The sequence below is a fragment of the Rhinopithecus bieti genome, unplaced genomic scaffold (assembly GCF_001698545.2).
Source record: "Rhinopithecus bieti isolate Rb0 unplaced genomic scaffold, ASM169854v2 scaffold_13317, whole genome shotgun sequence".
Taxonomy (NCBI): domain Eukaryota; kingdom Metazoa; phylum Chordata; class Mammalia; order Primates; family Cercopithecidae; genus Rhinopithecus; species Rhinopithecus bieti.
Window position 1 is genome coordinate 1031815 of NW_016807516.1, and position 23339 is coordinate 1055153.

Sequence of the window (23339 nt, forward strand, 5' to 3'; positions counted from 1 at the left end):
CTATTAAAGCTCAATTCATCATGAAAGCACCATAATAATGAGCTTACCAGATTTGTCTTTCTGAATAGCTTTATCTTCAAAGTAGCAGAACATTACCTGGAAGCGATCAGGATCTGTTGAACGCAGTACCCTAAGAAGAAAACAGCTTTAAATAAATTTTGAAAAATCCAGGCTCTCCCTATCACAGATTTGACGCTGCCCATAAGTGGTAAGGCTGTGAAGAACATTTGCCCTCTGCCATTCATAAGGGCGCACACTGACGTGGACTTTCTGGAGGGTGACGTGCACCATCTATTATACATTCCCATATTTTTCACTCCAGCAGCCCCACCATTAGGATATATCTTCAGGGTTACATGAATAAGGATTCTCCTAACAGCACTGACTGCATTATCCAAAATGGAAAGACTCTGAATGTCCATCAATAGAAGACTGGGCAGATAAGCCAAAGTACACCCATTCGATGACACATCATGCAGCCACCATACAAGAGGCAGCTCTCTACATGTGCTGTTACAAAAAAATGTCCGAGACATATATTAACAGAAAAAAGCAAGCTGCAGGGAACACATGTCCAGCATGATCCCACTGACAGGTTTCCTAAAGGCCTGTCTGTGCATATGTATGTTAGGCTACGCATGCTCGCCTATGCACAGAAAATTTCTAGAGGGAAATTAAGAGGTCATTAACAGTAGGATAGTAGAAACGAGGTATTCACATCTACAAAGGTAACACCTGTATTTTTTCATCTTTAGCATCTTCTGTACTATTCCAGTGTTTCCTCTTCTCTTTTTTGTTTTATGCACCCTGTACATTTTTCTTTTATGGTAAAAAATATCTTTAACCTCAGGGGAAAAGGAGAAAAGGAAAAGCACATGCACTTGTCCCATGGGTGCTGTGAAGGGCTGTTCAGAGTTTCAGGGGCTCCACTAAGGCAGCAGCGGCTTGGCAGGCCACGTCTTTTGGCCTCTGCACCAGCCTGTCAAGAGTTAAGCCTCAGGAGGGCAGACCAGGTGGCTTTCAGCACACACATTAGAGTGTGCACGTGCACACACCTTTAACTTGATTTCCCAAATTCTCCACTTCGTGGTTTTAAAGTTCTCTCAATACCCAGTGGCTGGTAACCTGAGCCAGGTTCCTGAATAAAGGCTTTGAGGTTGCCTCTCTATGCTAACAGAGTGCCCTCAAGGGCCTGGCAGGCAGCCGGAGGTGGAAGGTGGGCTCACAGGAGCTGCTATGGGCTGCCTCTTAAGAGTCTTCCTCTGCCAGTTAAGAGCCTGTCCTGAGAACCTGAGAAAACTACTCAGGGGCATACTTGTGGGAAAGGCAGAGGTAGCTTTGCCTTCAAACCACATGAGGTTGAGAGAGGTCTGGAGATACCTCTTCTAGCCATGCATGCTGGGATGAAAGCCATGTTTTTGCTCTGTTTGGGTCTGGCTTGTTTTGTTTTGGCTGTTTTTTCTTTGAAAATATATTGTTCAGAAAAAAGACTACAAGCAGCTATACTAACAGGCTATAGGGGATGATGGTGAGGTCAGTGGTTTTTTTCTCTCTCTACTTATTTTGCAAGATTTTGCATAAAACATTTTTTGCATAAATAATGTTTTTCTGAGACAGTGTCTTTTGCCTAGGCTGGAGTGCAGTGGTTTGATCATAGCTCACTACAGCCTCAACATTCTAGGCTTAAGCAACCCTCTTGCCTCAGCCTCCTGAGTAGCTGGGACTACAGGCATGTTCCACCACAACCGGATTTTTTTTTGTTTTGTTTTGTTTTTTTTTTGTTTTGTTGTTTTGTTTTTGGGTAGAGACAAGTTCTTGCTCTGTTGCACAAGCTCAAAACTTCCAGGCTCAAGTGATCCTCCCACCTCCCAAAGTGCTGGGAATATAGGCAAGAGCCACTGCCTAGCCATTTGTTTTTTTGAGAGAGTCTCACTCTGTCACCCAGGCTGCAGTGCAGTGGCGCCATCTCGGCTCACTGCAACCTCCGCCTCCTGGGTCAAGCAATTCTCCTGCTTCAGCCTCCTGAGTAGCTGAGATTACAGGCATGTGCCACCACGCCCAGTTAATTTTTATATTTTTAGTAGAAATGGGGTTTCACCATGTTGGTCAGACCGGTCTCGAACTCCTGACCTCATGATCTGCCTGCCTCGGCCTCCCAAAGTGCTGGGATTACAGGTATGAGTCACTGCGACCGGCCGCACCTAGCCATTTTTGTGTAATGTTCTTTTTTTTTTTGAGATGGAGTCTCGGTCTGTCACCTAGGCTGGAGGGCTGTGGTGCGATCTTGGCTCACTGTTAAGCTCTACCTCACCTCCCGGGTTCAGACCATTCTCCTGCCTCAGCCTCCCAAGTAGCTGGGACTACAGGCGCCCGCCACCACGCCCAGCTAATTTTTGTATTTTTAGGTAGAGACGGGGTTTCACCCATGTTAGCCAGGATGGTCTTGATCTCCTGACGTGTGATCCGCCCGCCTCTGCTCCCAAAGTGTTAGGATTACAGGCGTGAGCCACCACCCGGCTGCATGTCATGTTCTTTTTTTTTTTTTTTTTTTTTTTGAGGGCAGGAGTCATCACTTCTGTCGCCGGGGCTGGAGTGCAAAGTGGGCGGATCTCAGCTCACTGCCAAGCTCCCTCCCGGGTTTACGCCATTCTCCTGCCCTCAAGCCTCCCGAGTAGCTGGGGACTATAGGCGCCGCCAACTTCGCCCGGCTATTTTTTTTTGTATTTTAGTAAGACGGGGTTTCACCGTGTTAGCAGGATGGTCTCGATTCTCCTGACCTCGTGATCGCCCGTCTCGGGCCTCCCCAAAGGCTTGGATTACAGGCTGAGCCACCGCGCCCGGCCACAATGTTCTTATATTACTTTTATAACTGAAAAAAAAAAGGACACATTCTTCTTTCGAGATGGAGTTTTGCTCTGTTGCCCAGGCTTGAGTGCGGTGGCACGATCCTGGCTCACTGCAACCTCTGCCTCCCGGGTTCAAGTGATTCTCTTGTCTCACTTGAGGCAAGTGAGGCAAGTGAGTGGCTGGGATTACAGGCGTCCACCACCATGTCTAGCTAATTTTTGTATCTTTAGTAGAGATGGGGTTTTACCATGTTGGCCAGGCTGGTCTTGAAACTGACCTCAGGTGATCCACTCGCCTTGGCCTCCCAAAAGTGCTGGGGTTACAGGTGTGAGCCACCACGTCCGGCCAAAATAAAAGACACTTATAATGAAAAAAGAACAAAGTCAAAACTCCCTTGGCTCTGTGGGACTTGGGGAGAATGGGTTTCCATATTTGGCTCTGTGTGGAGCCCTGGGCTGCTGAGGGCAGGGAGGAGGAGACTGAGCAGGAGGGTGGGGTGCATTCCGAAGCAACCAAAGCACCCTGCCTTCCTTTTATGTATTGAGCTTTCAAGGACTATTTTACCAGAGGGTTGGTGGCAACAAAGAAAGGCTAAAATAGTGTTTTCCAAATAGCCTTTCTTTTAGGAACACTTTCTTTTTCAAATCATTTGTGAAAGGAATTATTCTACGACTTATCTGCACTCTCCCATGACTTAAGCTGAGTGTAATTTGACATTTTCTTAATGACAGGAATCATCATTTTGTAGACAATGTACTCAGTTGCTATCCCAGGGTGCCTGAGGCCTCAGCACAGTGGGTCTATATAACACTGCCTACCTCACAGGCATGTCGGGAGGGGTAAACATGGGTAATGCAGCACAGTACCTGGTACAGCACAGGCACTCAATCCACGTTTACTTCTGAGGTCAACATGATAACAGCTGTAGCTCCAAAGAGTTACTACTGCTGTTAGGACTGCTGTTGCCACAGGTGTGTCCTGAGCATCGGGCCACATGCAGGATTGTTTTGGAGTCGGCCCCACCTCATGTTGCATTTGCTGTCTGTACTCAACCGTGGTTCTGGGCAGCTCCGTGAGTGTCCTAGACACGCACTCAGTGAGGCTGGGTCCTCAGAAGGGCCTCGCTCAGCCTGTGGGCTGAGTTCACAACACTGACTGCGACTGCCCAGAAGCCTGTTTCCTATTAGAGAGGGGATGATGCGGAGCTTAGATACTGGGAGGTGTTACCAGACATGGTACTTGGTGGTCATGAAGGAGGGGCATACGAGAAAAGTAGAAGGTGTTTTTGCTTGGTTTTTCAGAACGTTTGCATGTCTTGGGAGGAGTTGAAAAAAGTATCATGCTTACGAGGGCACAAAAATGAAAACCCAGCTCAAATGTGGATGTGCATGGTGGTGAAGGTACGTGTACCTCATGTACTCTAGCCGGTACACAGAGAGGAGGTAGGTGGACATGGCGAAGTCCAGCTTGTTGATGAGTGCGGACACTTCGGGAGGGGGGTCCAGCAGGTTGATGATGGTGCTGCGGAGCTCACTCAGCTCAGCCTGGAGGGAAAGAAACATCCGAGGGCTCAGGGGGCACCTCCCAGGACAAACAGGTCCCAGTGGCTGGCAACATGTGTTAATAATGGCAATGAAAGGATCTGCCCTAATTGGCCCAGAGAGCATGGTAAAAATGAGATGTGAATCCTTACAGGGGTGACCGTGTCGTTCTTCATGGCTGAGTTATACTGGAGGACAGACCGCAGTGGCTCCTTGCTGGGAAAGGTGAGCAGGGGAGACTTGGTGGCTATTTCACAGACCCCCTCGTACCACTCTTCCGGCCAGAGTCCTGCAATAAAGTGAACACAAATAAGGAAATCACCTTGGTCAGAAAGCACAGCAGTGAGGTCGACTGACAATTTCTATAGTCATGGGTCCTTTGAGACAATTATCCCAAAAACTAGGCACAGAAATGAGTCTATTACCTAACTTGGACAGACTTTTCCTAAGGTGTGTGGCATTCTCGGCACCCTAAACTACATGTGGGGACAGTAACACTTGCTAATACTTGCAGGAAGAAGCAGCTGCATGTGGACTCATTTAAACATGCTCACATTCGTAATTACATGGGCCTGACCTCACCTTTATCTTCATTCTGCACTCCATCTTCCCCGGGAGAGAGATTATCCCCCTACCTGAGCCCTCCACAGCAAATCCCATCAGAACAGAATACAGCCAGAAGTCCCGGAAGAGCTTCTGTAACCGCGGCTTAGCTTCTTTGATGGGCGGCAGTCGTCGGGTGAGCTGATGTGCCAAGAAGAGAGGGAGAAAGGAGGTTATTTGCTCAGGAAACCCTAATCCCTGTAGGTGTAAAAGTAACCACAGATTCATTCTCCAAAAGCATTCTCAGAGACTCAGACTGGGTAGGAAAAGGCACACTGAGCAGTGATAATTTTGCCAATAAGCATTGTCCATCCATTCATGTACTGAGTCCCTAGTGTGCACCAGGGAGGAAAAAGCCCTGTTCCTGCACTTGAAGGACTTTCTGTCTAGTTTGGAGGCAGGAGGCAACAGTTACAGTGGGGTAGAGTTCCCAGAGAAGGTGTCACGGGTCTCAGAGCTAACATTCGAGGAAAGCTTAGCCAGGAGCGAAGAGAAGGCAGCCTGTTCAGCCACAGGAGCATTAGGTCCTAAGCCTGGCACTGTGGAGGGCAACAAATGCATAGGAAAGGCAAACAACGGATGCGAGCCAGAGCTGGGAGGAAGGGATGCTGCTGGGGAGGCAGGGAGGAGAGCACAAGAACTCTCATGGGCCAGGCAGCACAAATTTTCCAAACAGCAATCTCGGGCAGAATTCCCATGTGTGTAACAGGTAAAGCAGAGTTGCTCAGGTGCAGGTGAGGGGCTATTGTCCCTGTTTCTGCTCCAGATGCTGGTGGGAAGCAGGGAGAGACTCATCAGTGATATAAACGGTTAAACTTGGCCAGGCGCGGTGGTTCACGCCTGTAATCCCAGCACTTTGGGAGGCTGAGGTGGGCAGATCACCTGAGGTCAGGAGTTCAAGACCAGCCTGGCAAACATGGTGAAACCTCATCTCTACTAAAAATACAAAAAATTAGCTGGGCGTGGTAGCAGGCACCTATAATCCCAGCTACTCGGGAGGCTGAGGCAGGAGAATTGCTTGAACCCAGGAGGCAGAGATTGCAGTAAGCCAAGATTGTGCCATTGCACTCCAGCCTGGGCAACAAGGGCGAAACTCCCTCTCAAAAACACCAAAAGGTTTAACTTGTGCATGATACCCAGCTGGACAGGCTGATCCTTACAGACCCCCCAGTGGACGTTGAGCTTCCATCAGTGATGTTGAGTCTGTGGTAAGCGAGGGCTTTGCTACCCCCAAACACTTATAAGCACCCAGTATGGGTCAGGCACTGGGCCAGGGACAGAGAGGTGGAAGAGATGAAGACATCATCTCTTGAAGCAAGGAGGGTACAATGGGATGGGCTGTGACACATCACATACAGCAGGCAGGACTGTAAACTGTCACAACACTTCTTTGAAAACAATTTGGTAATATGCATCAGAAATTCTCAATGTCCCCACGCATATTTCACCCAACATCTCATCCCTGAGAAATCTATCCAAAAAAATTTAAAAACGTGATTTAGGAACAAAAATGTTGTAACAGCAAAATAAATAGAAACACACTAAATGTCCACCTGAAAGGGGCATTTAAATAAGTAACAGTATATTAAAAGTGTAATAAGTTGGCCAGGCGCAGTGGCTCATGCCTGTAATCCCAGCACTTTGGGAGGCTGAGGTGGGCGGATCACGAAGTCAGGAGATTGAGACCATCCTGGCTAACATGGTGAAACCCCGTCTCTACTACAAAAATACAAAAAAATTAGCCGGGCATGGTGGCGGGTGCCTATAGTCCCAGCTACCCAGAGGCTGAGGCAGGAGAATGGCGTGAACCCGGGAGGTAGAGTTTGCAGTGAGCCAAGATGGTGCCACTGCACTCTAGCCTGGGCAACAGAGTGAGACTCCGTCTCAGAAAAAAAAAAGTATAATTAATTATTTTTGAGACAGGGTCTCACTCTGTTACCCAGGCTGGAGTGCAGTGGCACAATCACAGATTACTGCAGCATTGACCTCGATCTCCCAGGCTCAAGAAGTGATCCTCCCACCTCAGCCTTTCCAGTAGCAGGGAAGACAGGTGTGCTCCACCATGTCCAGCTAATTATTATTTTATTTATACTTTTTGAGATGGAGTCTTGCTCTGTCGCCCAGGCTGCAGTGCTGAGGTACAATCTTGGCTCACTGCAACCTTTGCCTCCCAGGTTAAAGCAAATTCTCCTGCCTCAGCCTCCTGAGTAGCTGGGACTATGGGTGTGCACCACTATGCTCAGCTAATTTTTGTATTTTTAGTAGAGACGGGGTTTCACCATGTTGGCCAGGCTGGTCTCAAACTCCTGACCTCAAGTGATCTGCCCACCTCAACCTCCCGAAGTCCTGGGATTACAGGTGTGAGCCACTGCACCTGGCCTAATTATTATTATTATTTTTCCAATTCTAAACTTTTAATTTAAAAGTAAACTTTAATGTTGAAAATGCAAACTTGGGGAAGGGAGAAAGATCACACACAAGGCTGCCAATTCACACTTGGAGGGTTGCACAGCAGCTGGGCAAAGGTGCTCCTCACTTCCCAGACAGTGCAGTGACCAGGTAGAGGTGCTACTTACTCAATTCCCAGATGGAGTAGTGGCCAATGCCCGGCTTAATTATTATTATTTCTTTTTTCATGCAAACAGACACCTTACCGATTTTTTACATTTTTTTGTAGAGAAAGGCTCTCACTATGTTGCCCAGGCTGGTATTAAACTCCTAGGTTCAAGAGACCCTCCGGCATTGGCCTCCCCAAGCATTGGGATTACAGGCAGGAGCCACTGTGCTCAGCCAAGAATCATATTTTCGAAGACTATTTGGTGACACATGTAGAAATCACAATATGTCAAGTGAAAGAAAAGCAAAATGCATAAATAATGATATAGATTTTTTAAAATCTTTTTTTTTTTTTTTTTGAGACGGAGTCTCGCTCTGTCGCCCAGGCTGGAGTGCAGTGGCCGGATCTCAGCTCACTGCAAGCTCCGCCTCCCGGGTTTACACCACTCTCCTGCTCTGGGTTTACACCATTCTCCTGCCTCAGCCTCCCGAGTAGCTGGGACTACAGGCGCCCGCCACCTCGCCCGGCTAGTTTTTTTTGCATTTTTTTAGTAGAGACGGGGTTTCACCGTGTTAGCCAGGATGGTCTCGATCTCCTGACCTCGTGATCCGCCCGTCTCGGCCTCCCAAAGTGCTGGGATTACAGGCTTGAGCCACTGCGCCCAGCCAGATTTTTAAAAATCTAAACATATATGCATAGAACAAAGATGGGAAAAAGCAGCCACATATTAAGATTATTTCTGGGTTGCTAGGGATTTCACTTTTCTTCTTTCATGTCTGTATTTCCTGGAGCTCTTTCATGAACTTGTTCCTTTTACAATCAAAGGGAGGGTGCAGGTGCCGGTCAAGGGCTTGGCAACCTGTGTGGAAGAAGGTTCCACACCTCTGCTTGAGAGCCACCAGGGCACTGTGTCCTTGGGAAGAGTGGGCCAAGACCTGGGGGTGCACAGTGGGCTCTGGATAGGTGCTGAGGAGGTGGGGAGCTTTGGAGAGTGCTGTGTGGAGGGTAACAGTAGACTGACGCGACAGAGGGCAGGAAATCTGAGCTGCACACGACGTGGCCACAAAAGGACAGTTGACAAGGGGCTTCCAGTTCAGCTAGCGGCCAAGGATGGTGAGAGTAAGAATACGCAACTGTGGGACTGACTGGCTCTGAAGTGATCGGCCTCCCTGGATAAGCGATGGTGGAGATATGAAGGGGTTTCCAGACTGCAATTCAAGGCCTATGTGGCTAACAGGTTCTGGTACCTTCTAAAGAGAACTAGACTTTGGTGGTTATGGAAAGGGTCAAGCTTCTAGAATGCTTCCCTCTCAATGAGAACAGCAGCTCCACGTGGCTGGGAAGCTCAAAGTGATTTTGACACTGAAAAGAGGAAGTGGACTCTATCTTTGATTTGGGATCCTACTCCTGACCCTGTGAACTTCTTGGCTCCCTCCTGAGGACTCTGGCTTAAAAGTGGCCCTATAGGTTCTCCCTGTTCTCTGACTTCTCCAGGCCTGCTGGCCACTGTCTCGGCTGAGACTGCTCTAGTCTCCAGAAACGAGACCTGCTCGCTCCTAAAGAGTATCAAGGTCAGGCCAGGCGTGGTGGCTCACACCTGTAATCCCAGCACTTTGGGAGGCTGACAGGCAGATCACGAGGTCAGGAGATCGAGATCAGCCTGGCTAACATGGTAAAATCCATCTCTACTAAAAATATAAAAAATTAGCCAGGTGTGGTGGCACGCGCCTGTGGTCCCAGGTACTCGGGAGGCTGAAGCAGGAGAACAGCTTGAAACCAGGAGGCTGAGGTTGCAGTGAGCCAAGACAGCGCCACTGCACTGCAGTCTGGGCAACAGAGTGAGACTTTGTTTCAAAATAAATAAATAAATAAATAAATAAATAAATAAATAAATAAAGGTCAGGGAGAAGTGGAAAGACTGAAATAGATAAAGGATTCTAAAGAGATATAACAGCCAAATGCAATGCATGAAACCCTGACCAGATAAAAATTAAAAAGCCATAAAATACATGTTTGAAGTCATGGAGTAATCTGAGTTGGACTAGACATGTGATATATGTGAGGCCTGTGATCTTCCCAGGAGTGATGGTAGCACAGCACAGGGCAGAGACCCTTCGATAGAAGAAACACTGGTGCTAGTGCCCAGGGCAGAAGTGAGTGATGTCTTCTCACCTTCAAACACTCCAGGAAAATAGCCCCCAACACATGGAATTAAGTGGATATGGCAAAATATTAACTATTCTACCTAGGTTGTGGGTGTATGGATATTTAGTATTCAATTATTCCGATTTCTCTGTGTACGTATATGTATTTTTTTAGAGACAGGGTCTCACTCTGTCGACCAGGTTGGAGTACAGGTGTACAATCATAGCTCACTGTACATGCTCAAGTGATCCTTCTGCCTCAGACTCCTGAGTAGTTGGGACTATAGGTGTGTAGCATCATAGCCTAGTTAATGCTTTTTTGTTTTTTGAGATGGGTTTTGCTAGCTGGGCACAGTGGCTCATGCCTGTAATCCTAGCACTTTGAGAGGCCAAGGCGGGCAGATCATCTGAGGTCAGGAGTTCAAGACCAGCCTGGGCAACATGGTAAAACCCTGTCTCTACTAAAAATACAAAAATTAGCCAGGCATGGTGGCAGGTGCCTGTAATCCTAGCTACTTGGGAGGCTGAGGCAGGAGAATCACTTGAACCCAGGAGGCAGAGGTTGCAGCACGCTGAGATTGAGCCACTGCACTCCAGCCTGGGCAACAGAGCAAAAACTCTGTCTCAAAAAAAAAAAAAAAAAAAAGAGAGAGAGAGATGGGTTTTGCTATGTTGCCCAAGCTAGTCACGTGTGTACACACACACACACACACACACACACACACACACACACGACAGGGCAAAAGTTCCAAAATTTTAAACCTGGTAAATCTGGGTAAGGGTATATAGGAGTTGTTCTACTACACTCTTTTTTCAACTTTTTTGAAAGTTTGAAGTTATTTCAAAATAAAAAGTTTTCCGAACTTTAGTGATCCTCCTGCCTCAGCCTCCCAAACTGCTGGGATGACAGGCATGAGCCACTGTGCCTGGCCCCTCTGTATATTTTTAAAATTTCATGTTAAAAGATGGACAAGGCTGGATGAGGTGGTTCACACCTGTCTTCCCAGCTCTTTGGGAGGCCAAGGTGGGAAGACTGCTTGAGGCCAGGTGTTCAAGACCAACTTGGCCAACATAGTGAGACCCCACTTTTTTCTAACTAAAAAAAATTTTTTCAAGTTGGAAAAAATATCTACCCATGAGACAAGCCTTGAAACTGCAAAAGAACAATGGAGTATGTGTGACAGGAGGTACTACTCTACAGTGGGGGCTAAAGCCATATACAAGCTGTTACCACTAAATGGGAAAATGACTGAAAAATGTCAATGTCAAGAGGGATTGAAATCAAATTTTTTCAATAGTGGGTTACATGATCAGAAATCTAGATAGGAAGGAAACATACTGGCTTTATGTATTTATTTAGATAGAGTCTCACTCTCACCCAGGCTGGAGTGCAGCGGCACGAACTCGGCTCGCTGTAACCTTCGCCTCTCAGGTTCAAGCGATTCTCCTGCCTCAGCCTCCTGAGTAGCTGGGACTACAGGCGTGCGCCACCACATCCGGCTAATTTTTGTATTTTTAGTAGGGACGGGGTTTCACCATGTTGGTCAGGCTGGTCTTAAACTCCTGCCTCAAGTGATCCACCCGCCTTGGCCTCTCAAAGTGCTGGGATTACAGGTGTGAGCCATCACACCTGGCCGGTACTGGCTTTAAGAATAGCAAAAGTAATACATACACATAGAAAAAGGTCAAAGAAGTACATAGCATGAAAACGAATGCTGTGTCCCTTCCCAGACCATTTCTGTGAATAAATATGTAACACCATGAAACGATGAGGACTAACATTTCCTGAATGCCAGGCACCACTCTACATGCTTTCCACACATTCACTATCTCATTCCATTTTCACAACAACCTCATGCAGTAGGTGTAACTGTCACCCTCATTTCAGAGAGCAGAACACTTAGAGCTGGAGGCCAAGGGGCAATTTCAGCCAGGGTGGCTGGTGACGCCTCAGTGAAACCAAGAGCAAACAGTGACAGCAGCGGCCACCTGCTGGTCTGCAGGGAAGGTGCCCTTGGCAGAAAGAATAGCAAGTGCCAGGGCTGTGCTGGAGCCAGGCTTGGCATGTGTGAGAACAAGATAGAGAGTGAGGAAGGTGGCCCCAGGAGGTGTGTGGGCTCAGGCAGCAGTCTCTGCCTATGGTGCCATGCTGAAGACTCAGTATTGTGTGTGACAGATGAAGGCTCTAAGACAGCTCTAACCAAAGCTAGAATGCAAAACCAGACTCAAACACAACCACTGGTCTGTGTCCTGAACACAATGGACCTGTACACCCTAGAATTTCTCAAACACAGCAATGCACAGACACCCCCATGGGCCCCTTGCACACCCGCAGATTCTCCTAGGAGTCACATTCTCCCTTCAGATAGACTCTGGGTGCCGACACTCCCAAACACGCTCTTGAGGAGCAGTCTCTGTGATAAGCTGATCTTCCAGACAATCCAGAATATTCTTAAAACTTTTTAGATCATAAAATTTAAAACACAAATTAAAAAACAAATTATCATAAGGCTGGGCACAGTGGCTCATGCCTGTAATCCCAGCACTTTGCAAGGCCGAGGCGGGAGGATCACTTGAGCCCCAGAATTCAAGACTAGCCCGGGCAACATAGGGAGACCCTGTCTCTACAAAAAAGTCAAAAAGTTAGCCACACATGGTGGTATGCACCTGTATTCCTAGCTACTTGCGGGGCTGAGGTGAGGAGGATTGCTTGAGCTCAGGAGGTTGAGGCTGCAGTGAGCCAAGATCATGCCACTGTACTCCGGCCTGGGTGACAGAGTGAGACCCTGTCTCAAAAATCACATAGGGCCAGGTGTGGTGGCTCACGCCTGTAATCCCAGCACTTTGGGAGGCCGAGGCGGGCAGATCACTTCTGTCCAGGAGTTCAAGACCAGCCTGGCCAACATGGTGAAACCCCGTCTTCACTACAAATACAAAAAATTAGTTGGTTGTGGTGGTGCGTGCCTATAATCTCAGCTACTTGGGAGGCTGAGGCAGGAGAATCATTTGAACTTGGGAGACAGAGGTTGCAGTGAGCTGAGATCGCACTACTGTACTCCGGCGTGGGCAGCAGTGCAAAAGTATCTCAAAAAAAAAAACCCAAAAACAGAATCACAAAATGTATCACAGCCTCAGAGATCCCCACGAATGCCTAAGTGGCCCTGAGTTTGGGAAGCACTACTCAATAATAGTCCTATCTGTCCCACAACAGACAGGAGTACTGGGCTGCACCTACTGGCAACAAACACAGCAACCCTTGACTGGAGAAAGGTCCATGCCACGGTCTCCTTATTCCGTAAGCCACTCATTTTGTCCTCTCTCTTCCACTTTTCACTGAGGAACAAGCTCTTGGAAGGATGGAGACACCAGCCCAGTGGCTGAGCCAGCCACATCAACCCCGGAGAGCAGGTGGAGGGCAGATGCTGTGATCATCCCAGAAGAGAAGACACAGTTGGAGGCAGATGCATGGTCTCTACTTTCAGCTACCCTCAATGCAGCCTGGTCCTCAAAGGCCAGAAGAGCCCCTTGTTTATGTGGTGACCTCAGGAAGGGCTGCTCCTGCACCAAGGCTATGAGTGCATGCTAACACAGTAACCGTCACATACTCAAAATCTCAGCTCTAAGAACTGGAGATGAGGAGCTGCAAGCCACTCTGCAGTTATCAAAGGCACAGCTGAGGGGGTTTGTGCTGACCAAGCTAGTTGCCTGGTGTTTGGATTGGGACATATTTACTTTGGAAAATATGCAGCAACAGCCCAGCACCAAAGTTCACATTGAAACCCCACTGATGACCTTGGCTGCTTTCATCTCTGAAGCGCCACTTCTCAGAAGCACAGAGGTAAGTTGGGTTTCTAATATTTCTGCTGATCATAAATTATTTGTGGTATTCAAAGATAGGCAACTGGTTCATTTTTCTAGCAAACTAAGAATTCAGAAGCTTTCTACACCTTTTAGAAGTGGGAAATGGTTTCATTTTTCAATCTGCCTGTTATAAAACTGTGTCAGTTGCATTGTTGGGAGAGTTGACAAAATCAGAATAGGAACTATGGAACAGATGAAAGTATTGTACTTTTATTAATCAAACTGGGTAACTGTCCTGTGATTATGTATGAGAATATCCTTGCTTTTAGGTATTTTCCGTGAAGTATTGTATTAAAGGTTAGAGGGACCGGGCGCAGTGGCTCACACCTGTAATCCCAGCACTTTGGGAGGCAGAGGCAGGTGGATCACGAGGTTTGGAGTTCAAGACCAGCCTGACCAACCTGGTGAAGCCAAGTCTCTACTAAAAATACAAAAATTAGCTGGGCGTGGTGGCGCGTGCCTATAATCCCAGCTACTCAGGAGGCTGAGGCAGGAGAATCGCTTGAACCCAGGAGGCAGAGGTTGTAGTGAGCAGAGATCGTGCCACTGCACTCCAGCCTGGACGACAGAGTGAGACTCCATCAAAAAAAAAAAAAAAAAAAGGTTAGAGGAACAAGATATAGGAGACCTACTCTCAAATGGTCCAGAAGAAAAAATGTATACGTTCATGCATGTGAGTACACACGTACACACACACGCGCGCGCGCACACACACACACACAAAATGACAGGGCAAAGGTTCCAAAACTTTAAACCTGGTAAATCTGGGTAAGGGTATACAGGAGTTGTTCTACTACACTATTCTTTCAACTTTTTTGAAAGTTTTAAGTTATTTCAAAACAAAAAGTTTTCCAAACTTTAGGCAGTTACTTCTCTCCCATTCTGCCTGCTCTGTTGGGCCTGGAGACCACACGCCAGGAGGGACGATGGTTTATCAAGTGTTACACTCTGATGCGTGACTGAAAAGGCCAACCTAGCTCTGGCAATTAGCAAGAAAGCACAATATGAAGTTCCCAGGAAAAAAAAAAGAAAAACTTTTGAATGATTTATCTTTAAAATATATTGTTTCTCTTCAAATAGTCATCTGGATTTAATCACAACCTAGTGACAGTTTTTAAACGTCTTCTACATTTGTTATACTAAATAGCAAAACAATAGGAAGATTTACCTTCAGATCTTTAATTTCAATCCATAAAAGATATCGGACATATTTTCTCCTTCCTCTGGTAAGGGAATGATGAAAACTATTTTTGGCTTTTCATCAGACAATGTGGGAACAGGGTATAAGAAGTTTCCAAATATAACTTCTGAATACCAGGATAAAACATGAATGTCTTTACTCTGCCACTCTATCGGGCCTCAGATGCATTTTCCTGAATATGTTTATTTCTTCAAGTTAGTTTTTGTTTTCTTCTTTAACCTTATTTTATCTGAGACAAAACTTTTCCCCTTTGTTCCTTCTTCTTCTGGCTTTCTTTTTTAAAATAGAGATGAGGTTTTGCTATGTTCCTCCAGCTGGTCTTGAACTCCCGGGCTCAAGCGATCCTCCTACCTTGGCCTCCCAAGGTGCTAAGATTACAGGCGTGAGCCCCTATGCCTGGTCTTCTTCTTCTTGATCTTAGCCAGAAGGCCAAGAAGTGATAAGAGGAGGACACCTGAAGTGTAGCTGGGCAAGAAGCCTTCTACCAGCTGCTTACTTTCTTTGTTCCTGACTTTTTAAAGTGTGTTGCTGTTGATACCGATGCCTGATTCCATTCAGAAACTGGACCCAGTTCTATTTGCAGCTACATACATACATTAGAAATCATTTCTAGAGGCCGGGCATGGTAACTCATGCCTGTAATTCCAGCACTTTGGGAGGCCGAGGCAGGCAAATTGCCTGAGCTCAGGAGTTTGAGACCTGTCTGGGCAACATGGTAAAACCCCATCTCAATCAAAAATACAAAAAATTAACTGGGCATGGTGGCATACACCTGTGGTCCCAGCTACCTGAAAGGCTGAAGTGGGAGGGTCTCCGGAATCTGAGAGGAACAGGCTGCAGTGAACCAATATTGTGCCACTGTGCTCCAGCCTGGGTGACTGAGTGAGACCCCATCATCTCAAAACAAAAAGAAATCGTTTCTAGAAACTGTTTTCCTGTGTGTAAACTAGCGGCACTGTAGCCTCAGGCAGGTGCTGAGATGGGGACCTGGAAAAGGCAACAGGCATTTTCAGTCAGAAAGAATGTGACTTTGCTGCTCCAAAATGTGCAATTCAAAAGTGTTTCTCAGTTGTGACTAAAACAAACTTTGAGTTTACTATTTCAACAGTATTATAAAGGGAAGACCCAAGGAAGGGGACTGACACTGGGAAAACAGCTAGGAAGCTGCTCTACACGGCCAGGGAGTCTGGAAGCACTCTGGTACTCCAGGGTGAACAAGGCAGAGTACTTGATGTGGGCTAGAGGCTCAACCAACTTGGTTCGAATCTAGCCACTGCCACTTATTCGTGACAGTGACGAAAGGCTCAGTCTCCTGATGTGTAAAATGCTGGGAGGATGAAGCTGAGTTACACAAAGCGCCTTATACGGCATGTCAGGCATCCAACAGAGGCCATTATCAACATCAACCACACTGACAGCATTTCAAGCAGAGTATCCGAACAGTTACCCCATCTTTAGGCCTAATGAGTTCAAATATTTGCCTAACAGGAGCAGACAGTAACTCTTACCAGACCTCAACTGGCAGCAGATATTCTGGCCCTCAAATATCTACCTAATAGGAAATGGTCATAGACACAAAATAAGCTTAACAAAAGGCAGTGTTTTGTTTTGTTTTTTTGGTTTTTTGAGATAAGGACTCACTCTATTCCCCAGGTTGGAGTGCAGTGGTGTGATCATAGCTCACCGCCTTGACCTCCCAGGCTCAAGTGATCCTCCTACCTCAGCCTCTGAAGTAGATGGGACCACAGGCGTGTGCCATCACACCAGGCTAATTATTTAATTTTTCTTTTTTTTTTTTTGAGATGGAGTTTTGCTCTTTTTGCCCAGGCTGGAGTGCAATGGTGTGATCTCGGCTCACCGCAACCTCTGCCTCCCGAGTTCAAGCGGTTCTCCTGCCTCAGCCTCCTGAGTAGCTGGGATTACAGGCATGCGTCACCGCGCCTGGCTAATTTTTTTGTATTTTTTAGTAGAGACAGGGTTTATCCATGTTGGCCAGGCTGGTCTCGAACTCCCGACCCTCAGGTGATCCACCCGCCTCAGCCTCCCAAAGTGCTGGGATTACAGGCGTGAGCCACCGCGCCTGGCCTAATTATTTAATTTTTCATGGAGACGAGGACTTGCTATATTGCCCACGCTGGTCTAGAGCTCCTGGGCTCAAGTGATCTTCCTGCCTTGGCCTCCCAAAGTGTTGGGATTATAGGCGTAAGCCACAGCGCCTGGCTGGCAGTTCTTTCTGGGGTGATTAGAAGTTGGGACCACATATTACCTGTCTGAGTCAGCATTATAAACACTTATGGCCACTGTCCTGGCAAAACATGGAAGCATCAAAGCTCATCTACCCAGAGTGCGGTTAACAACCAGGAAGTAAGCAAGAGAAAGACAAAGGATTTGGCAGCCAAAACAGATTTGATAGGCCAAGTCAGATCCTCCTCTGAACCAGTCAGGGAGGAAAGCAGGATTACCATAATGCCTCTGTGCTAAAAGCTTATCTTGTTTACTTAAATAAAGGGAGTGCCCCTCAGGTCTTGAGTAAGAGCTTGCTGATATCACCCTCACACAGACCTTATCTCTTGTTTCTAACCCTGTGTTAGAAGCAGTAACACAGAAGATTTAGTTGTTCCTGACAGCAGTGGCAGCCATTGTCTAAGAGATACAAAGGAGAAAAAAGTATACCTATAGCAAGTGATACCAACTCTGGGGCTGCCACCATTATCATCTCACTACACCCTGAGGGGTCCCAGCACCAGACATGCTCCAAATCTTATGCAAATTAAACAACCCCAGGTCAGGTGTGGTAGCTTATGCCTGTAATCGCAGCACTTTGGGAGGCTGAGGTGGGTGGATCACCTGAGGTCAGGAGTTTGAGACCAGCCTGGTCAACATGGCAAAACTCTACTAAACAAAATACAAAAATTAACCATGCGTGGTGGCGGGCCCCTGTAGTCCCAGCTACTCGGGAGGCTGAGGCATGAGAATTGCTTGAGTCCAGGAGGCCGAAGTTGCAGTAAGCTGAGATCACGCCACTGCACTCCAGCCTGGGTGATAGAGCGAGACTCCATTTCAAAAAATAACAACAACAAAAAAAGCCAAATACAACAAAACAAAAAAACACAACATATTAAACAACCCCAAAGATTACACAAATTTCAAGTATCTTTAGAGTATCTGTTTTCAGAAAGCCTGGCCCATGGACATTTTTCAACAGCATCTCCATTGCAAAGGTAGAATAGTGTGAGTCACACAGGCATGGTGAGTCCCTCTAAAGCACATCCCTGCTGGGTGCTCTCCAGTCACCAGCCCTGGGCGCCCCACTCAAACCCAGCTCTTGGTGAAGTTTCCTGACTCTCTGGGCACTTCCACTCCTACCACACAGGGTAGACCACACCCCTTTCCGTATCCCCCTTGTGCTCTGGCAGCATTATTTTCAGAGTCTTTGCTTTACTGCACTTCTGAACCATCTGTCCCCTGACTGGTACAGGAGCCCCTGGTGGGAACTTTGTCTCTGGTCCCTAAACACTGTCTGGCGGTGGTGGACAAGGTGTCTGGAGAAAAAGAAACTCCTCCCCGGGATGCCTGAGCTCCCAGGATTCTAGGTTAGTTTTGCAAACCTTTAAAGAAGGGATTTTCATCAAGGGGCCCATGGATCCTTCAGTGAGGTTTATGAGTCCCACATCAAAGGCTGGGTGTCTGTTTATCTACATCAGATTCTCTTAAAGTCCATGATCCTAAAACAGTTAAGAACTAATGCTGTGAGGGCCTCCTCCTGGGTCAAAGCCACAGGGAACCTGCCATGTGGATGCTGCAGCGGGGTGTGGATCAGCCAGGCCGCCTTTCACTGTGTTCTGTCTTCCCTCCCAGCTTTAGCTCTGCCAAAATGAAACACTCGTTCCACCCACTTCTCATTTTCCTCATCGTAACATCTGTGTGGGGTGGCAGCAAAGGCCCACTGAATCAGCTTGAGAAAGGAGGGGAAACTGCTCAGTCTGCAGATCCCCAGTGGGAGCAGTTAAATAACAAAAACCTGAGCATGCCTCTTCTCCCTGCCGACTTCCACAAGGAAAACACCGTCACCAACGACTGGATTCCAGAGGGGGAGGAGGACGACGACTATCTGGACCTGGAGAAGATACTCAGTGAAGACGACGACTACATCGACATCATTGACAGTCTGTCAGTTTCCCCGACAGACTCTGATGCAAGTGCTGGGAACATCCTCCAGCTTTTTCACGGCAAGAGCCGGATCCAGCGCCTTAACATCCTCAACGCCAAGTTCGCTTTCAACCTCTACCGAGTGCTGAAAGACCAGGTCAACACTTTTGATAACATCTTCATAGCACCTGTTGGCATTTCTACTGCAATGGGTATGATTTCCTTAGGTCTGAAGGGAGAGACCCATGAACAAGTGCACTCGATTTTCCATTTTAAAGACTTTGTTAATGCCAGCAGCAAGTATGAAATCACGACCATTCATAATCTCTTCCGTAAGCTGACTCATCGCCTCTTCAGGAGGAATTTTGGGTACACACTGCGGTCAGTCAATGACCTTTATATCCAGAAGCAGTTTCCAATCCTGCCTGACTTCAAAACTAAAGTAAGAGAGTATTACTTTGCTGAGGCCCAGGTGGCTGACTTCTCAGACCCTGCATTCATATCAAAAACCAACAACCACATCATGAAGCTCACCAAGGGCCTCATAAAAGATGCTCTGGAGAACATAGACCCTGCTACCCAGATGATGATTCTCAACTGCATCTACTTCAAAGGTAAGAAGCACCTTTACAGTTCTCAGAGCACACCCACAACATACTCTTTTTGTACGTGGGTAGATTGAATGCCCACATACGGTAGCTATAATTTATCCAGGAAAACAAAACACAAGATTGACTCTGGAACAGGGACAGGGAACCAAGCTGAAGTTGACAGTAGCATCTGACACTTACTGAGCCCTAACTCTGTGCTTTAACAGAGACTTGTGAGATCATCACTGTTATTAGCATCCCCATTTTACAGAGGAAGCCACCAAAGCATGAAGTAAAAGCATGGGCTGGGCGCGGTGGCTCACGCCTGTAATCCCAGCACTTTGGGAGGCCGAGGTGGGAAGATCACTTGAGGTCAGGAGTTCGAGATCAGCCTGACCAACATGGTGAAACCCCATCTCCACTAAAAATACAAAAATTAGCCGGGCGTGGTGGTGGGTACCTGTACTCCCAGCTATTTGGGAGGCTGAGGCAGAAGAATCACTTGAACCTGGAAGGCAGAGATTGCAGTGAGCTGAGACTGTGCCATTGCCTAGACGAGAGAGAGAGAGACTCCAAAAAAAAAAAAAAAAAGGAAGTAAAATGATGATCCAAGGGCATCCAGTTATTAAGGGGCAGAGCCAAAGCTGAACCCAGACAGGCCATCACTAGCAATCTGTTAAATTGGAAGAAGTAATACCAAAACTGTTTTAGCATATGGCCAGCCTGGATTTGAGTTTTCTCTTTTCCTTTCCCAATTATCAATAAGCAGAAATATACACAAAAGGCTAAAGAAATGCACCTGTGAACTATTCAGCTTAAACAGCTGACATTGACATCTACAAGTGCTTTTCAGGATACTTTTGAACTACTGGGCAGGTGGGATAGAGAAATAAATTACTATTTCCCCAGCAACTCTTCTGGGCTGAGCACAAGGGCATTTTTTTTTTTTTTTTTTTTTTTGAGATGGAGTCTCGCTCTGTCACATGGGCTGGAGTGCAGTGGTGCGATCTCGGCTCACTGCAAACTCTGGGGCCTCCAGGGTTCATGCCATTCTCCTGCCTCAGCCTCCCGAGTAGCTGGGACTACAGGCCCCTGCCACCACGCCCAGCTAATTTTTGTATTTTTAGTAGAGACAGGGTTTCACCGTGTCAGCCAGCATGGTCTCAATCTCCTGACCTCGTGATCCACCTGCCACAGCCTCCCAAAGCACTGGGATTATAGGTGTGAGCCACTGCGCCCGGCCTCACAAGGGCACTTTTTAAGGAGGTCACCCCACACCCATAGGACCCCTGGAATCCTATGAATAAATGAGCAGGGATTTGTGAAATCCAAACCTCTCTTTTCAAATACCCTCACCTGGACCAGACCAGAGGAAACCTCTACTTTACTCTCTAAGCTAAGAGTGCAGAAGGGGAGACACGAGGAATGGTTTGGCTTCAGGACTAATTGCGGGGACACACAACCACTTCTCTTTGCCACCAAGGACTACCAGGTACCCGCAAAGGGCAGTCCCTGAAGACTTGGAGGCCAGTGCTTTCCGCTAGTTAGCCCCTGTGGTTTTATAGCAGCCCAGGCGAAGGAAGGAGACCCCGCTCAGCTCCTGGCTTCTGTTCACGGAAAGGGGGCCAGAGCCCCTCCTGATCTGTCAACACATCTGCTCTGTGCTTTGGTTGAGGTCCCTGCAGCTCTACAAGGCAGGTATTCTGCTGGATAGACCAAGCAGGGCCGCTCTAACACCCAGGTTTCCACCCCAAGGGAAGGCACAATGCTGGCCTCCTGTGGGTGGAATCAAAGGCTGAGTTTTAACAGGCTTGTGGCAGACACACACACAGAGACCACATGTACATGATGAACACACATATCCTTTTTGTTACTGGTTATCAGTACAAGTTTTGGAATTGAGCAAACAAGAGCCTAAGCCCTGGTTTCACCACTTCTCGTTTGTGTGACCTCAGACAAGTCATTCAACATCTCTATGACTCAGTTTCCTTATCTTTATCAGAGAGATAACACCTACTCTGACAGGGCCAAGGGAAGAACCATAAGAGATGGTGATGCAACAGAGTGGCACATGGCAAGAGCTCAGTGAATTCGAGGGAATGAAACTGTAGATCACAATACTAGTACAATATGTTAAACATATATGATATTGTTAGTGACATTTATTTTACTTCTACTAGCAAATAACCAATGTTTAGGACTGACTTCAGAACAGGCTGGCAGAAGCCTTTTTGGTAGCATCAAAGTCCTCCGTCCTACTGGTCTGTTCACTCCCCCAAGTACACCAAAGGCCTCTGCATTAGCCCTGGCTGAGGGTTCAGGGACAGGTAGAGAAGTACAGCAGCGAACCATCTCTGCCTGCATGGAGGTGAAGAAATGACCAGGCATGGTCAGTTGACATTCTCCTAAACACAGTAACCCGTGTCACACCACAGTGTAAACACACATGCAAGCACTTCTGCTTCCTTTCCCCATCATATGAGAATAGTCACTTAATGTTGGGAATCACAAGGGATCAAATGCTAGGACTACCCAATCATTCAAGGATGCTTCTCAAAGGGGAAGAGTGTCTAGAATTGTAATTTTAATTTCACTTAATTTCATATGAAATCATCTCCATTACTAATTTTGTTCTAATTTTGAATGTGATAATCACTTTGTAAAGCACAATAAACAGAGGTACGCTCTAGGGAGGAAGTCAGAAGGAAAGAATCCCAGGAGACGTGGGACAGCTCCATCCAAACTGTAAAGGGCCGTGATTCCCAACAGAGCAACTGTGTCCCCAAGGTCTGAAGACACTTGTGGTTGTCACAACCTGGGGGGCTGGGGTAAGCATTACTGGTATCTAGAAGGAGGAGGCTGGGGATGTTGCTAAACACCCTACCATGCACAGGGCAGCCCGCATCACCACCGACTATTATCTGGCCCAAACGTCAAAAATGCTGAGGTTGAGAAACCCTGGGTGAGGCAGACTCAGGGAGAAGGGAATTGAGCTTCACTCACAGGCAGGCAGGAGTTGTCTGGTACTTCAACCTCCAAGACACCTCCTGCTCATCTCATCCTGGCTGCTCTACCCACCAGCTAGAAACCTTGAACAAGTTGCTTCACTTCTTTGTGCCTGTTTCCTCATAAATAAAATGGGGATAACAAAAAGCACACAACTTGCATGTCGCTAGGAGCAGAAATGCGATAATACAAGAAAGGTGCTGAGAAGAATGCCCGGCACATGGCCAGTTCTCAACTACTAGTCACCCATCACTATTAGTTACTCACATCTTAGAGCTAAAATAGACATGGGCTTATTCCTGGATACACAGCACTGTCCCCATATCTACAGTGGTGATCCTAAGGGCAACACATGGCATCACCCAAATGTCTTGTTAGTCACTACAGAATCACAGTGTGAGGGATGAAGGCCATCAAGACAGAGCTGAGGCTGGCAGGGTGGCTCATGCCTATAATCCCAGTGCTTTGGGAGGCTGAAGCAGGAGGATTGCATGAGGCCAAGGGTTTGAGACCAGCCTAGGTAACACAGCAAGACCCCATCTAAAAAAAAAAAAAAAAAAAAAAAGGCAGAAAGAAAAAACAGCCAGGCGTGGCACGTGCTTGTAGTCCAAGCTACTGGGGAGGGAGGCTGAGGTGGGAGGATACCTTGAGCCTAGGAGTGTGAGGCTGCAATAAAGTATGATGGCATCACTGCACTCCAGCCTGCATGACACAGCGAGACCTGGTCTCAAAAACATAATAATAATAATAATAATAATAATAATAATAATAAAACTTAGGCAAGTCACAGTGGCTCATTCCCCTTTTACTTTGGAGGCCAAGGTGGGCAGATCATTTGAG

The 23339-nt window shown here is 47.1% G+C and overlaps 2 protein-coding genes across 4 annotated transcripts in view; one reads left to right on the top strand and one right to left on the bottom strand.

Annotated features, from left to right (window-relative positions):
- Positions 1–23339, bottom strand: part of PI4KA (phosphatidylinositol 4-kinase alpha) — a 158908-nt gene that overhangs the window by 56742 nt on the left and 78827 nt on the right. For both annotated transcript variants that reach the window (XM_017882573.1, XM_017882572.1), the window contains 4 exons: positions 5024–5132; positions 4541–4677; positions 4258–4391; positions 48–130 (listed from right to left, as the gene is read on the bottom strand). In XM_017882573.1, coding sequence (XP_017738062.1) covers positions 48–130; positions 4258–4391; positions 4541–4677; positions 5024–5132 — 463 coding nt within the window. The remainder of the gene's footprint in view (positions 1–47; positions 131–4257; positions 4392–4540; positions 4678–5023; positions 5133–23339) is intronic.
- Positions 13447–23339, top strand: part of SERPIND1 (serpin family D member 1) — a 17171-nt gene continuing 7278 nt past the window's right edge. The window contains exons 1-2 of one of the 2 annotated variants that reach the window (XM_017882574.1): positions 13447–13530; positions 18613–19517. In XM_017882574.1, the coding sequence (XP_017738063.1) occupies positions 18629–19517 (889 nt within the window). In that variant the 5' untranslated portion in view covers positions 13447–13530; positions 18613–18628. Of the gene's footprint in view, positions 13531–18240; positions 18348–18612; positions 19518–23339 lie in introns of those variants that run through there. The other variant, XM_017882575.1, reaches the window with a different exon arrangement.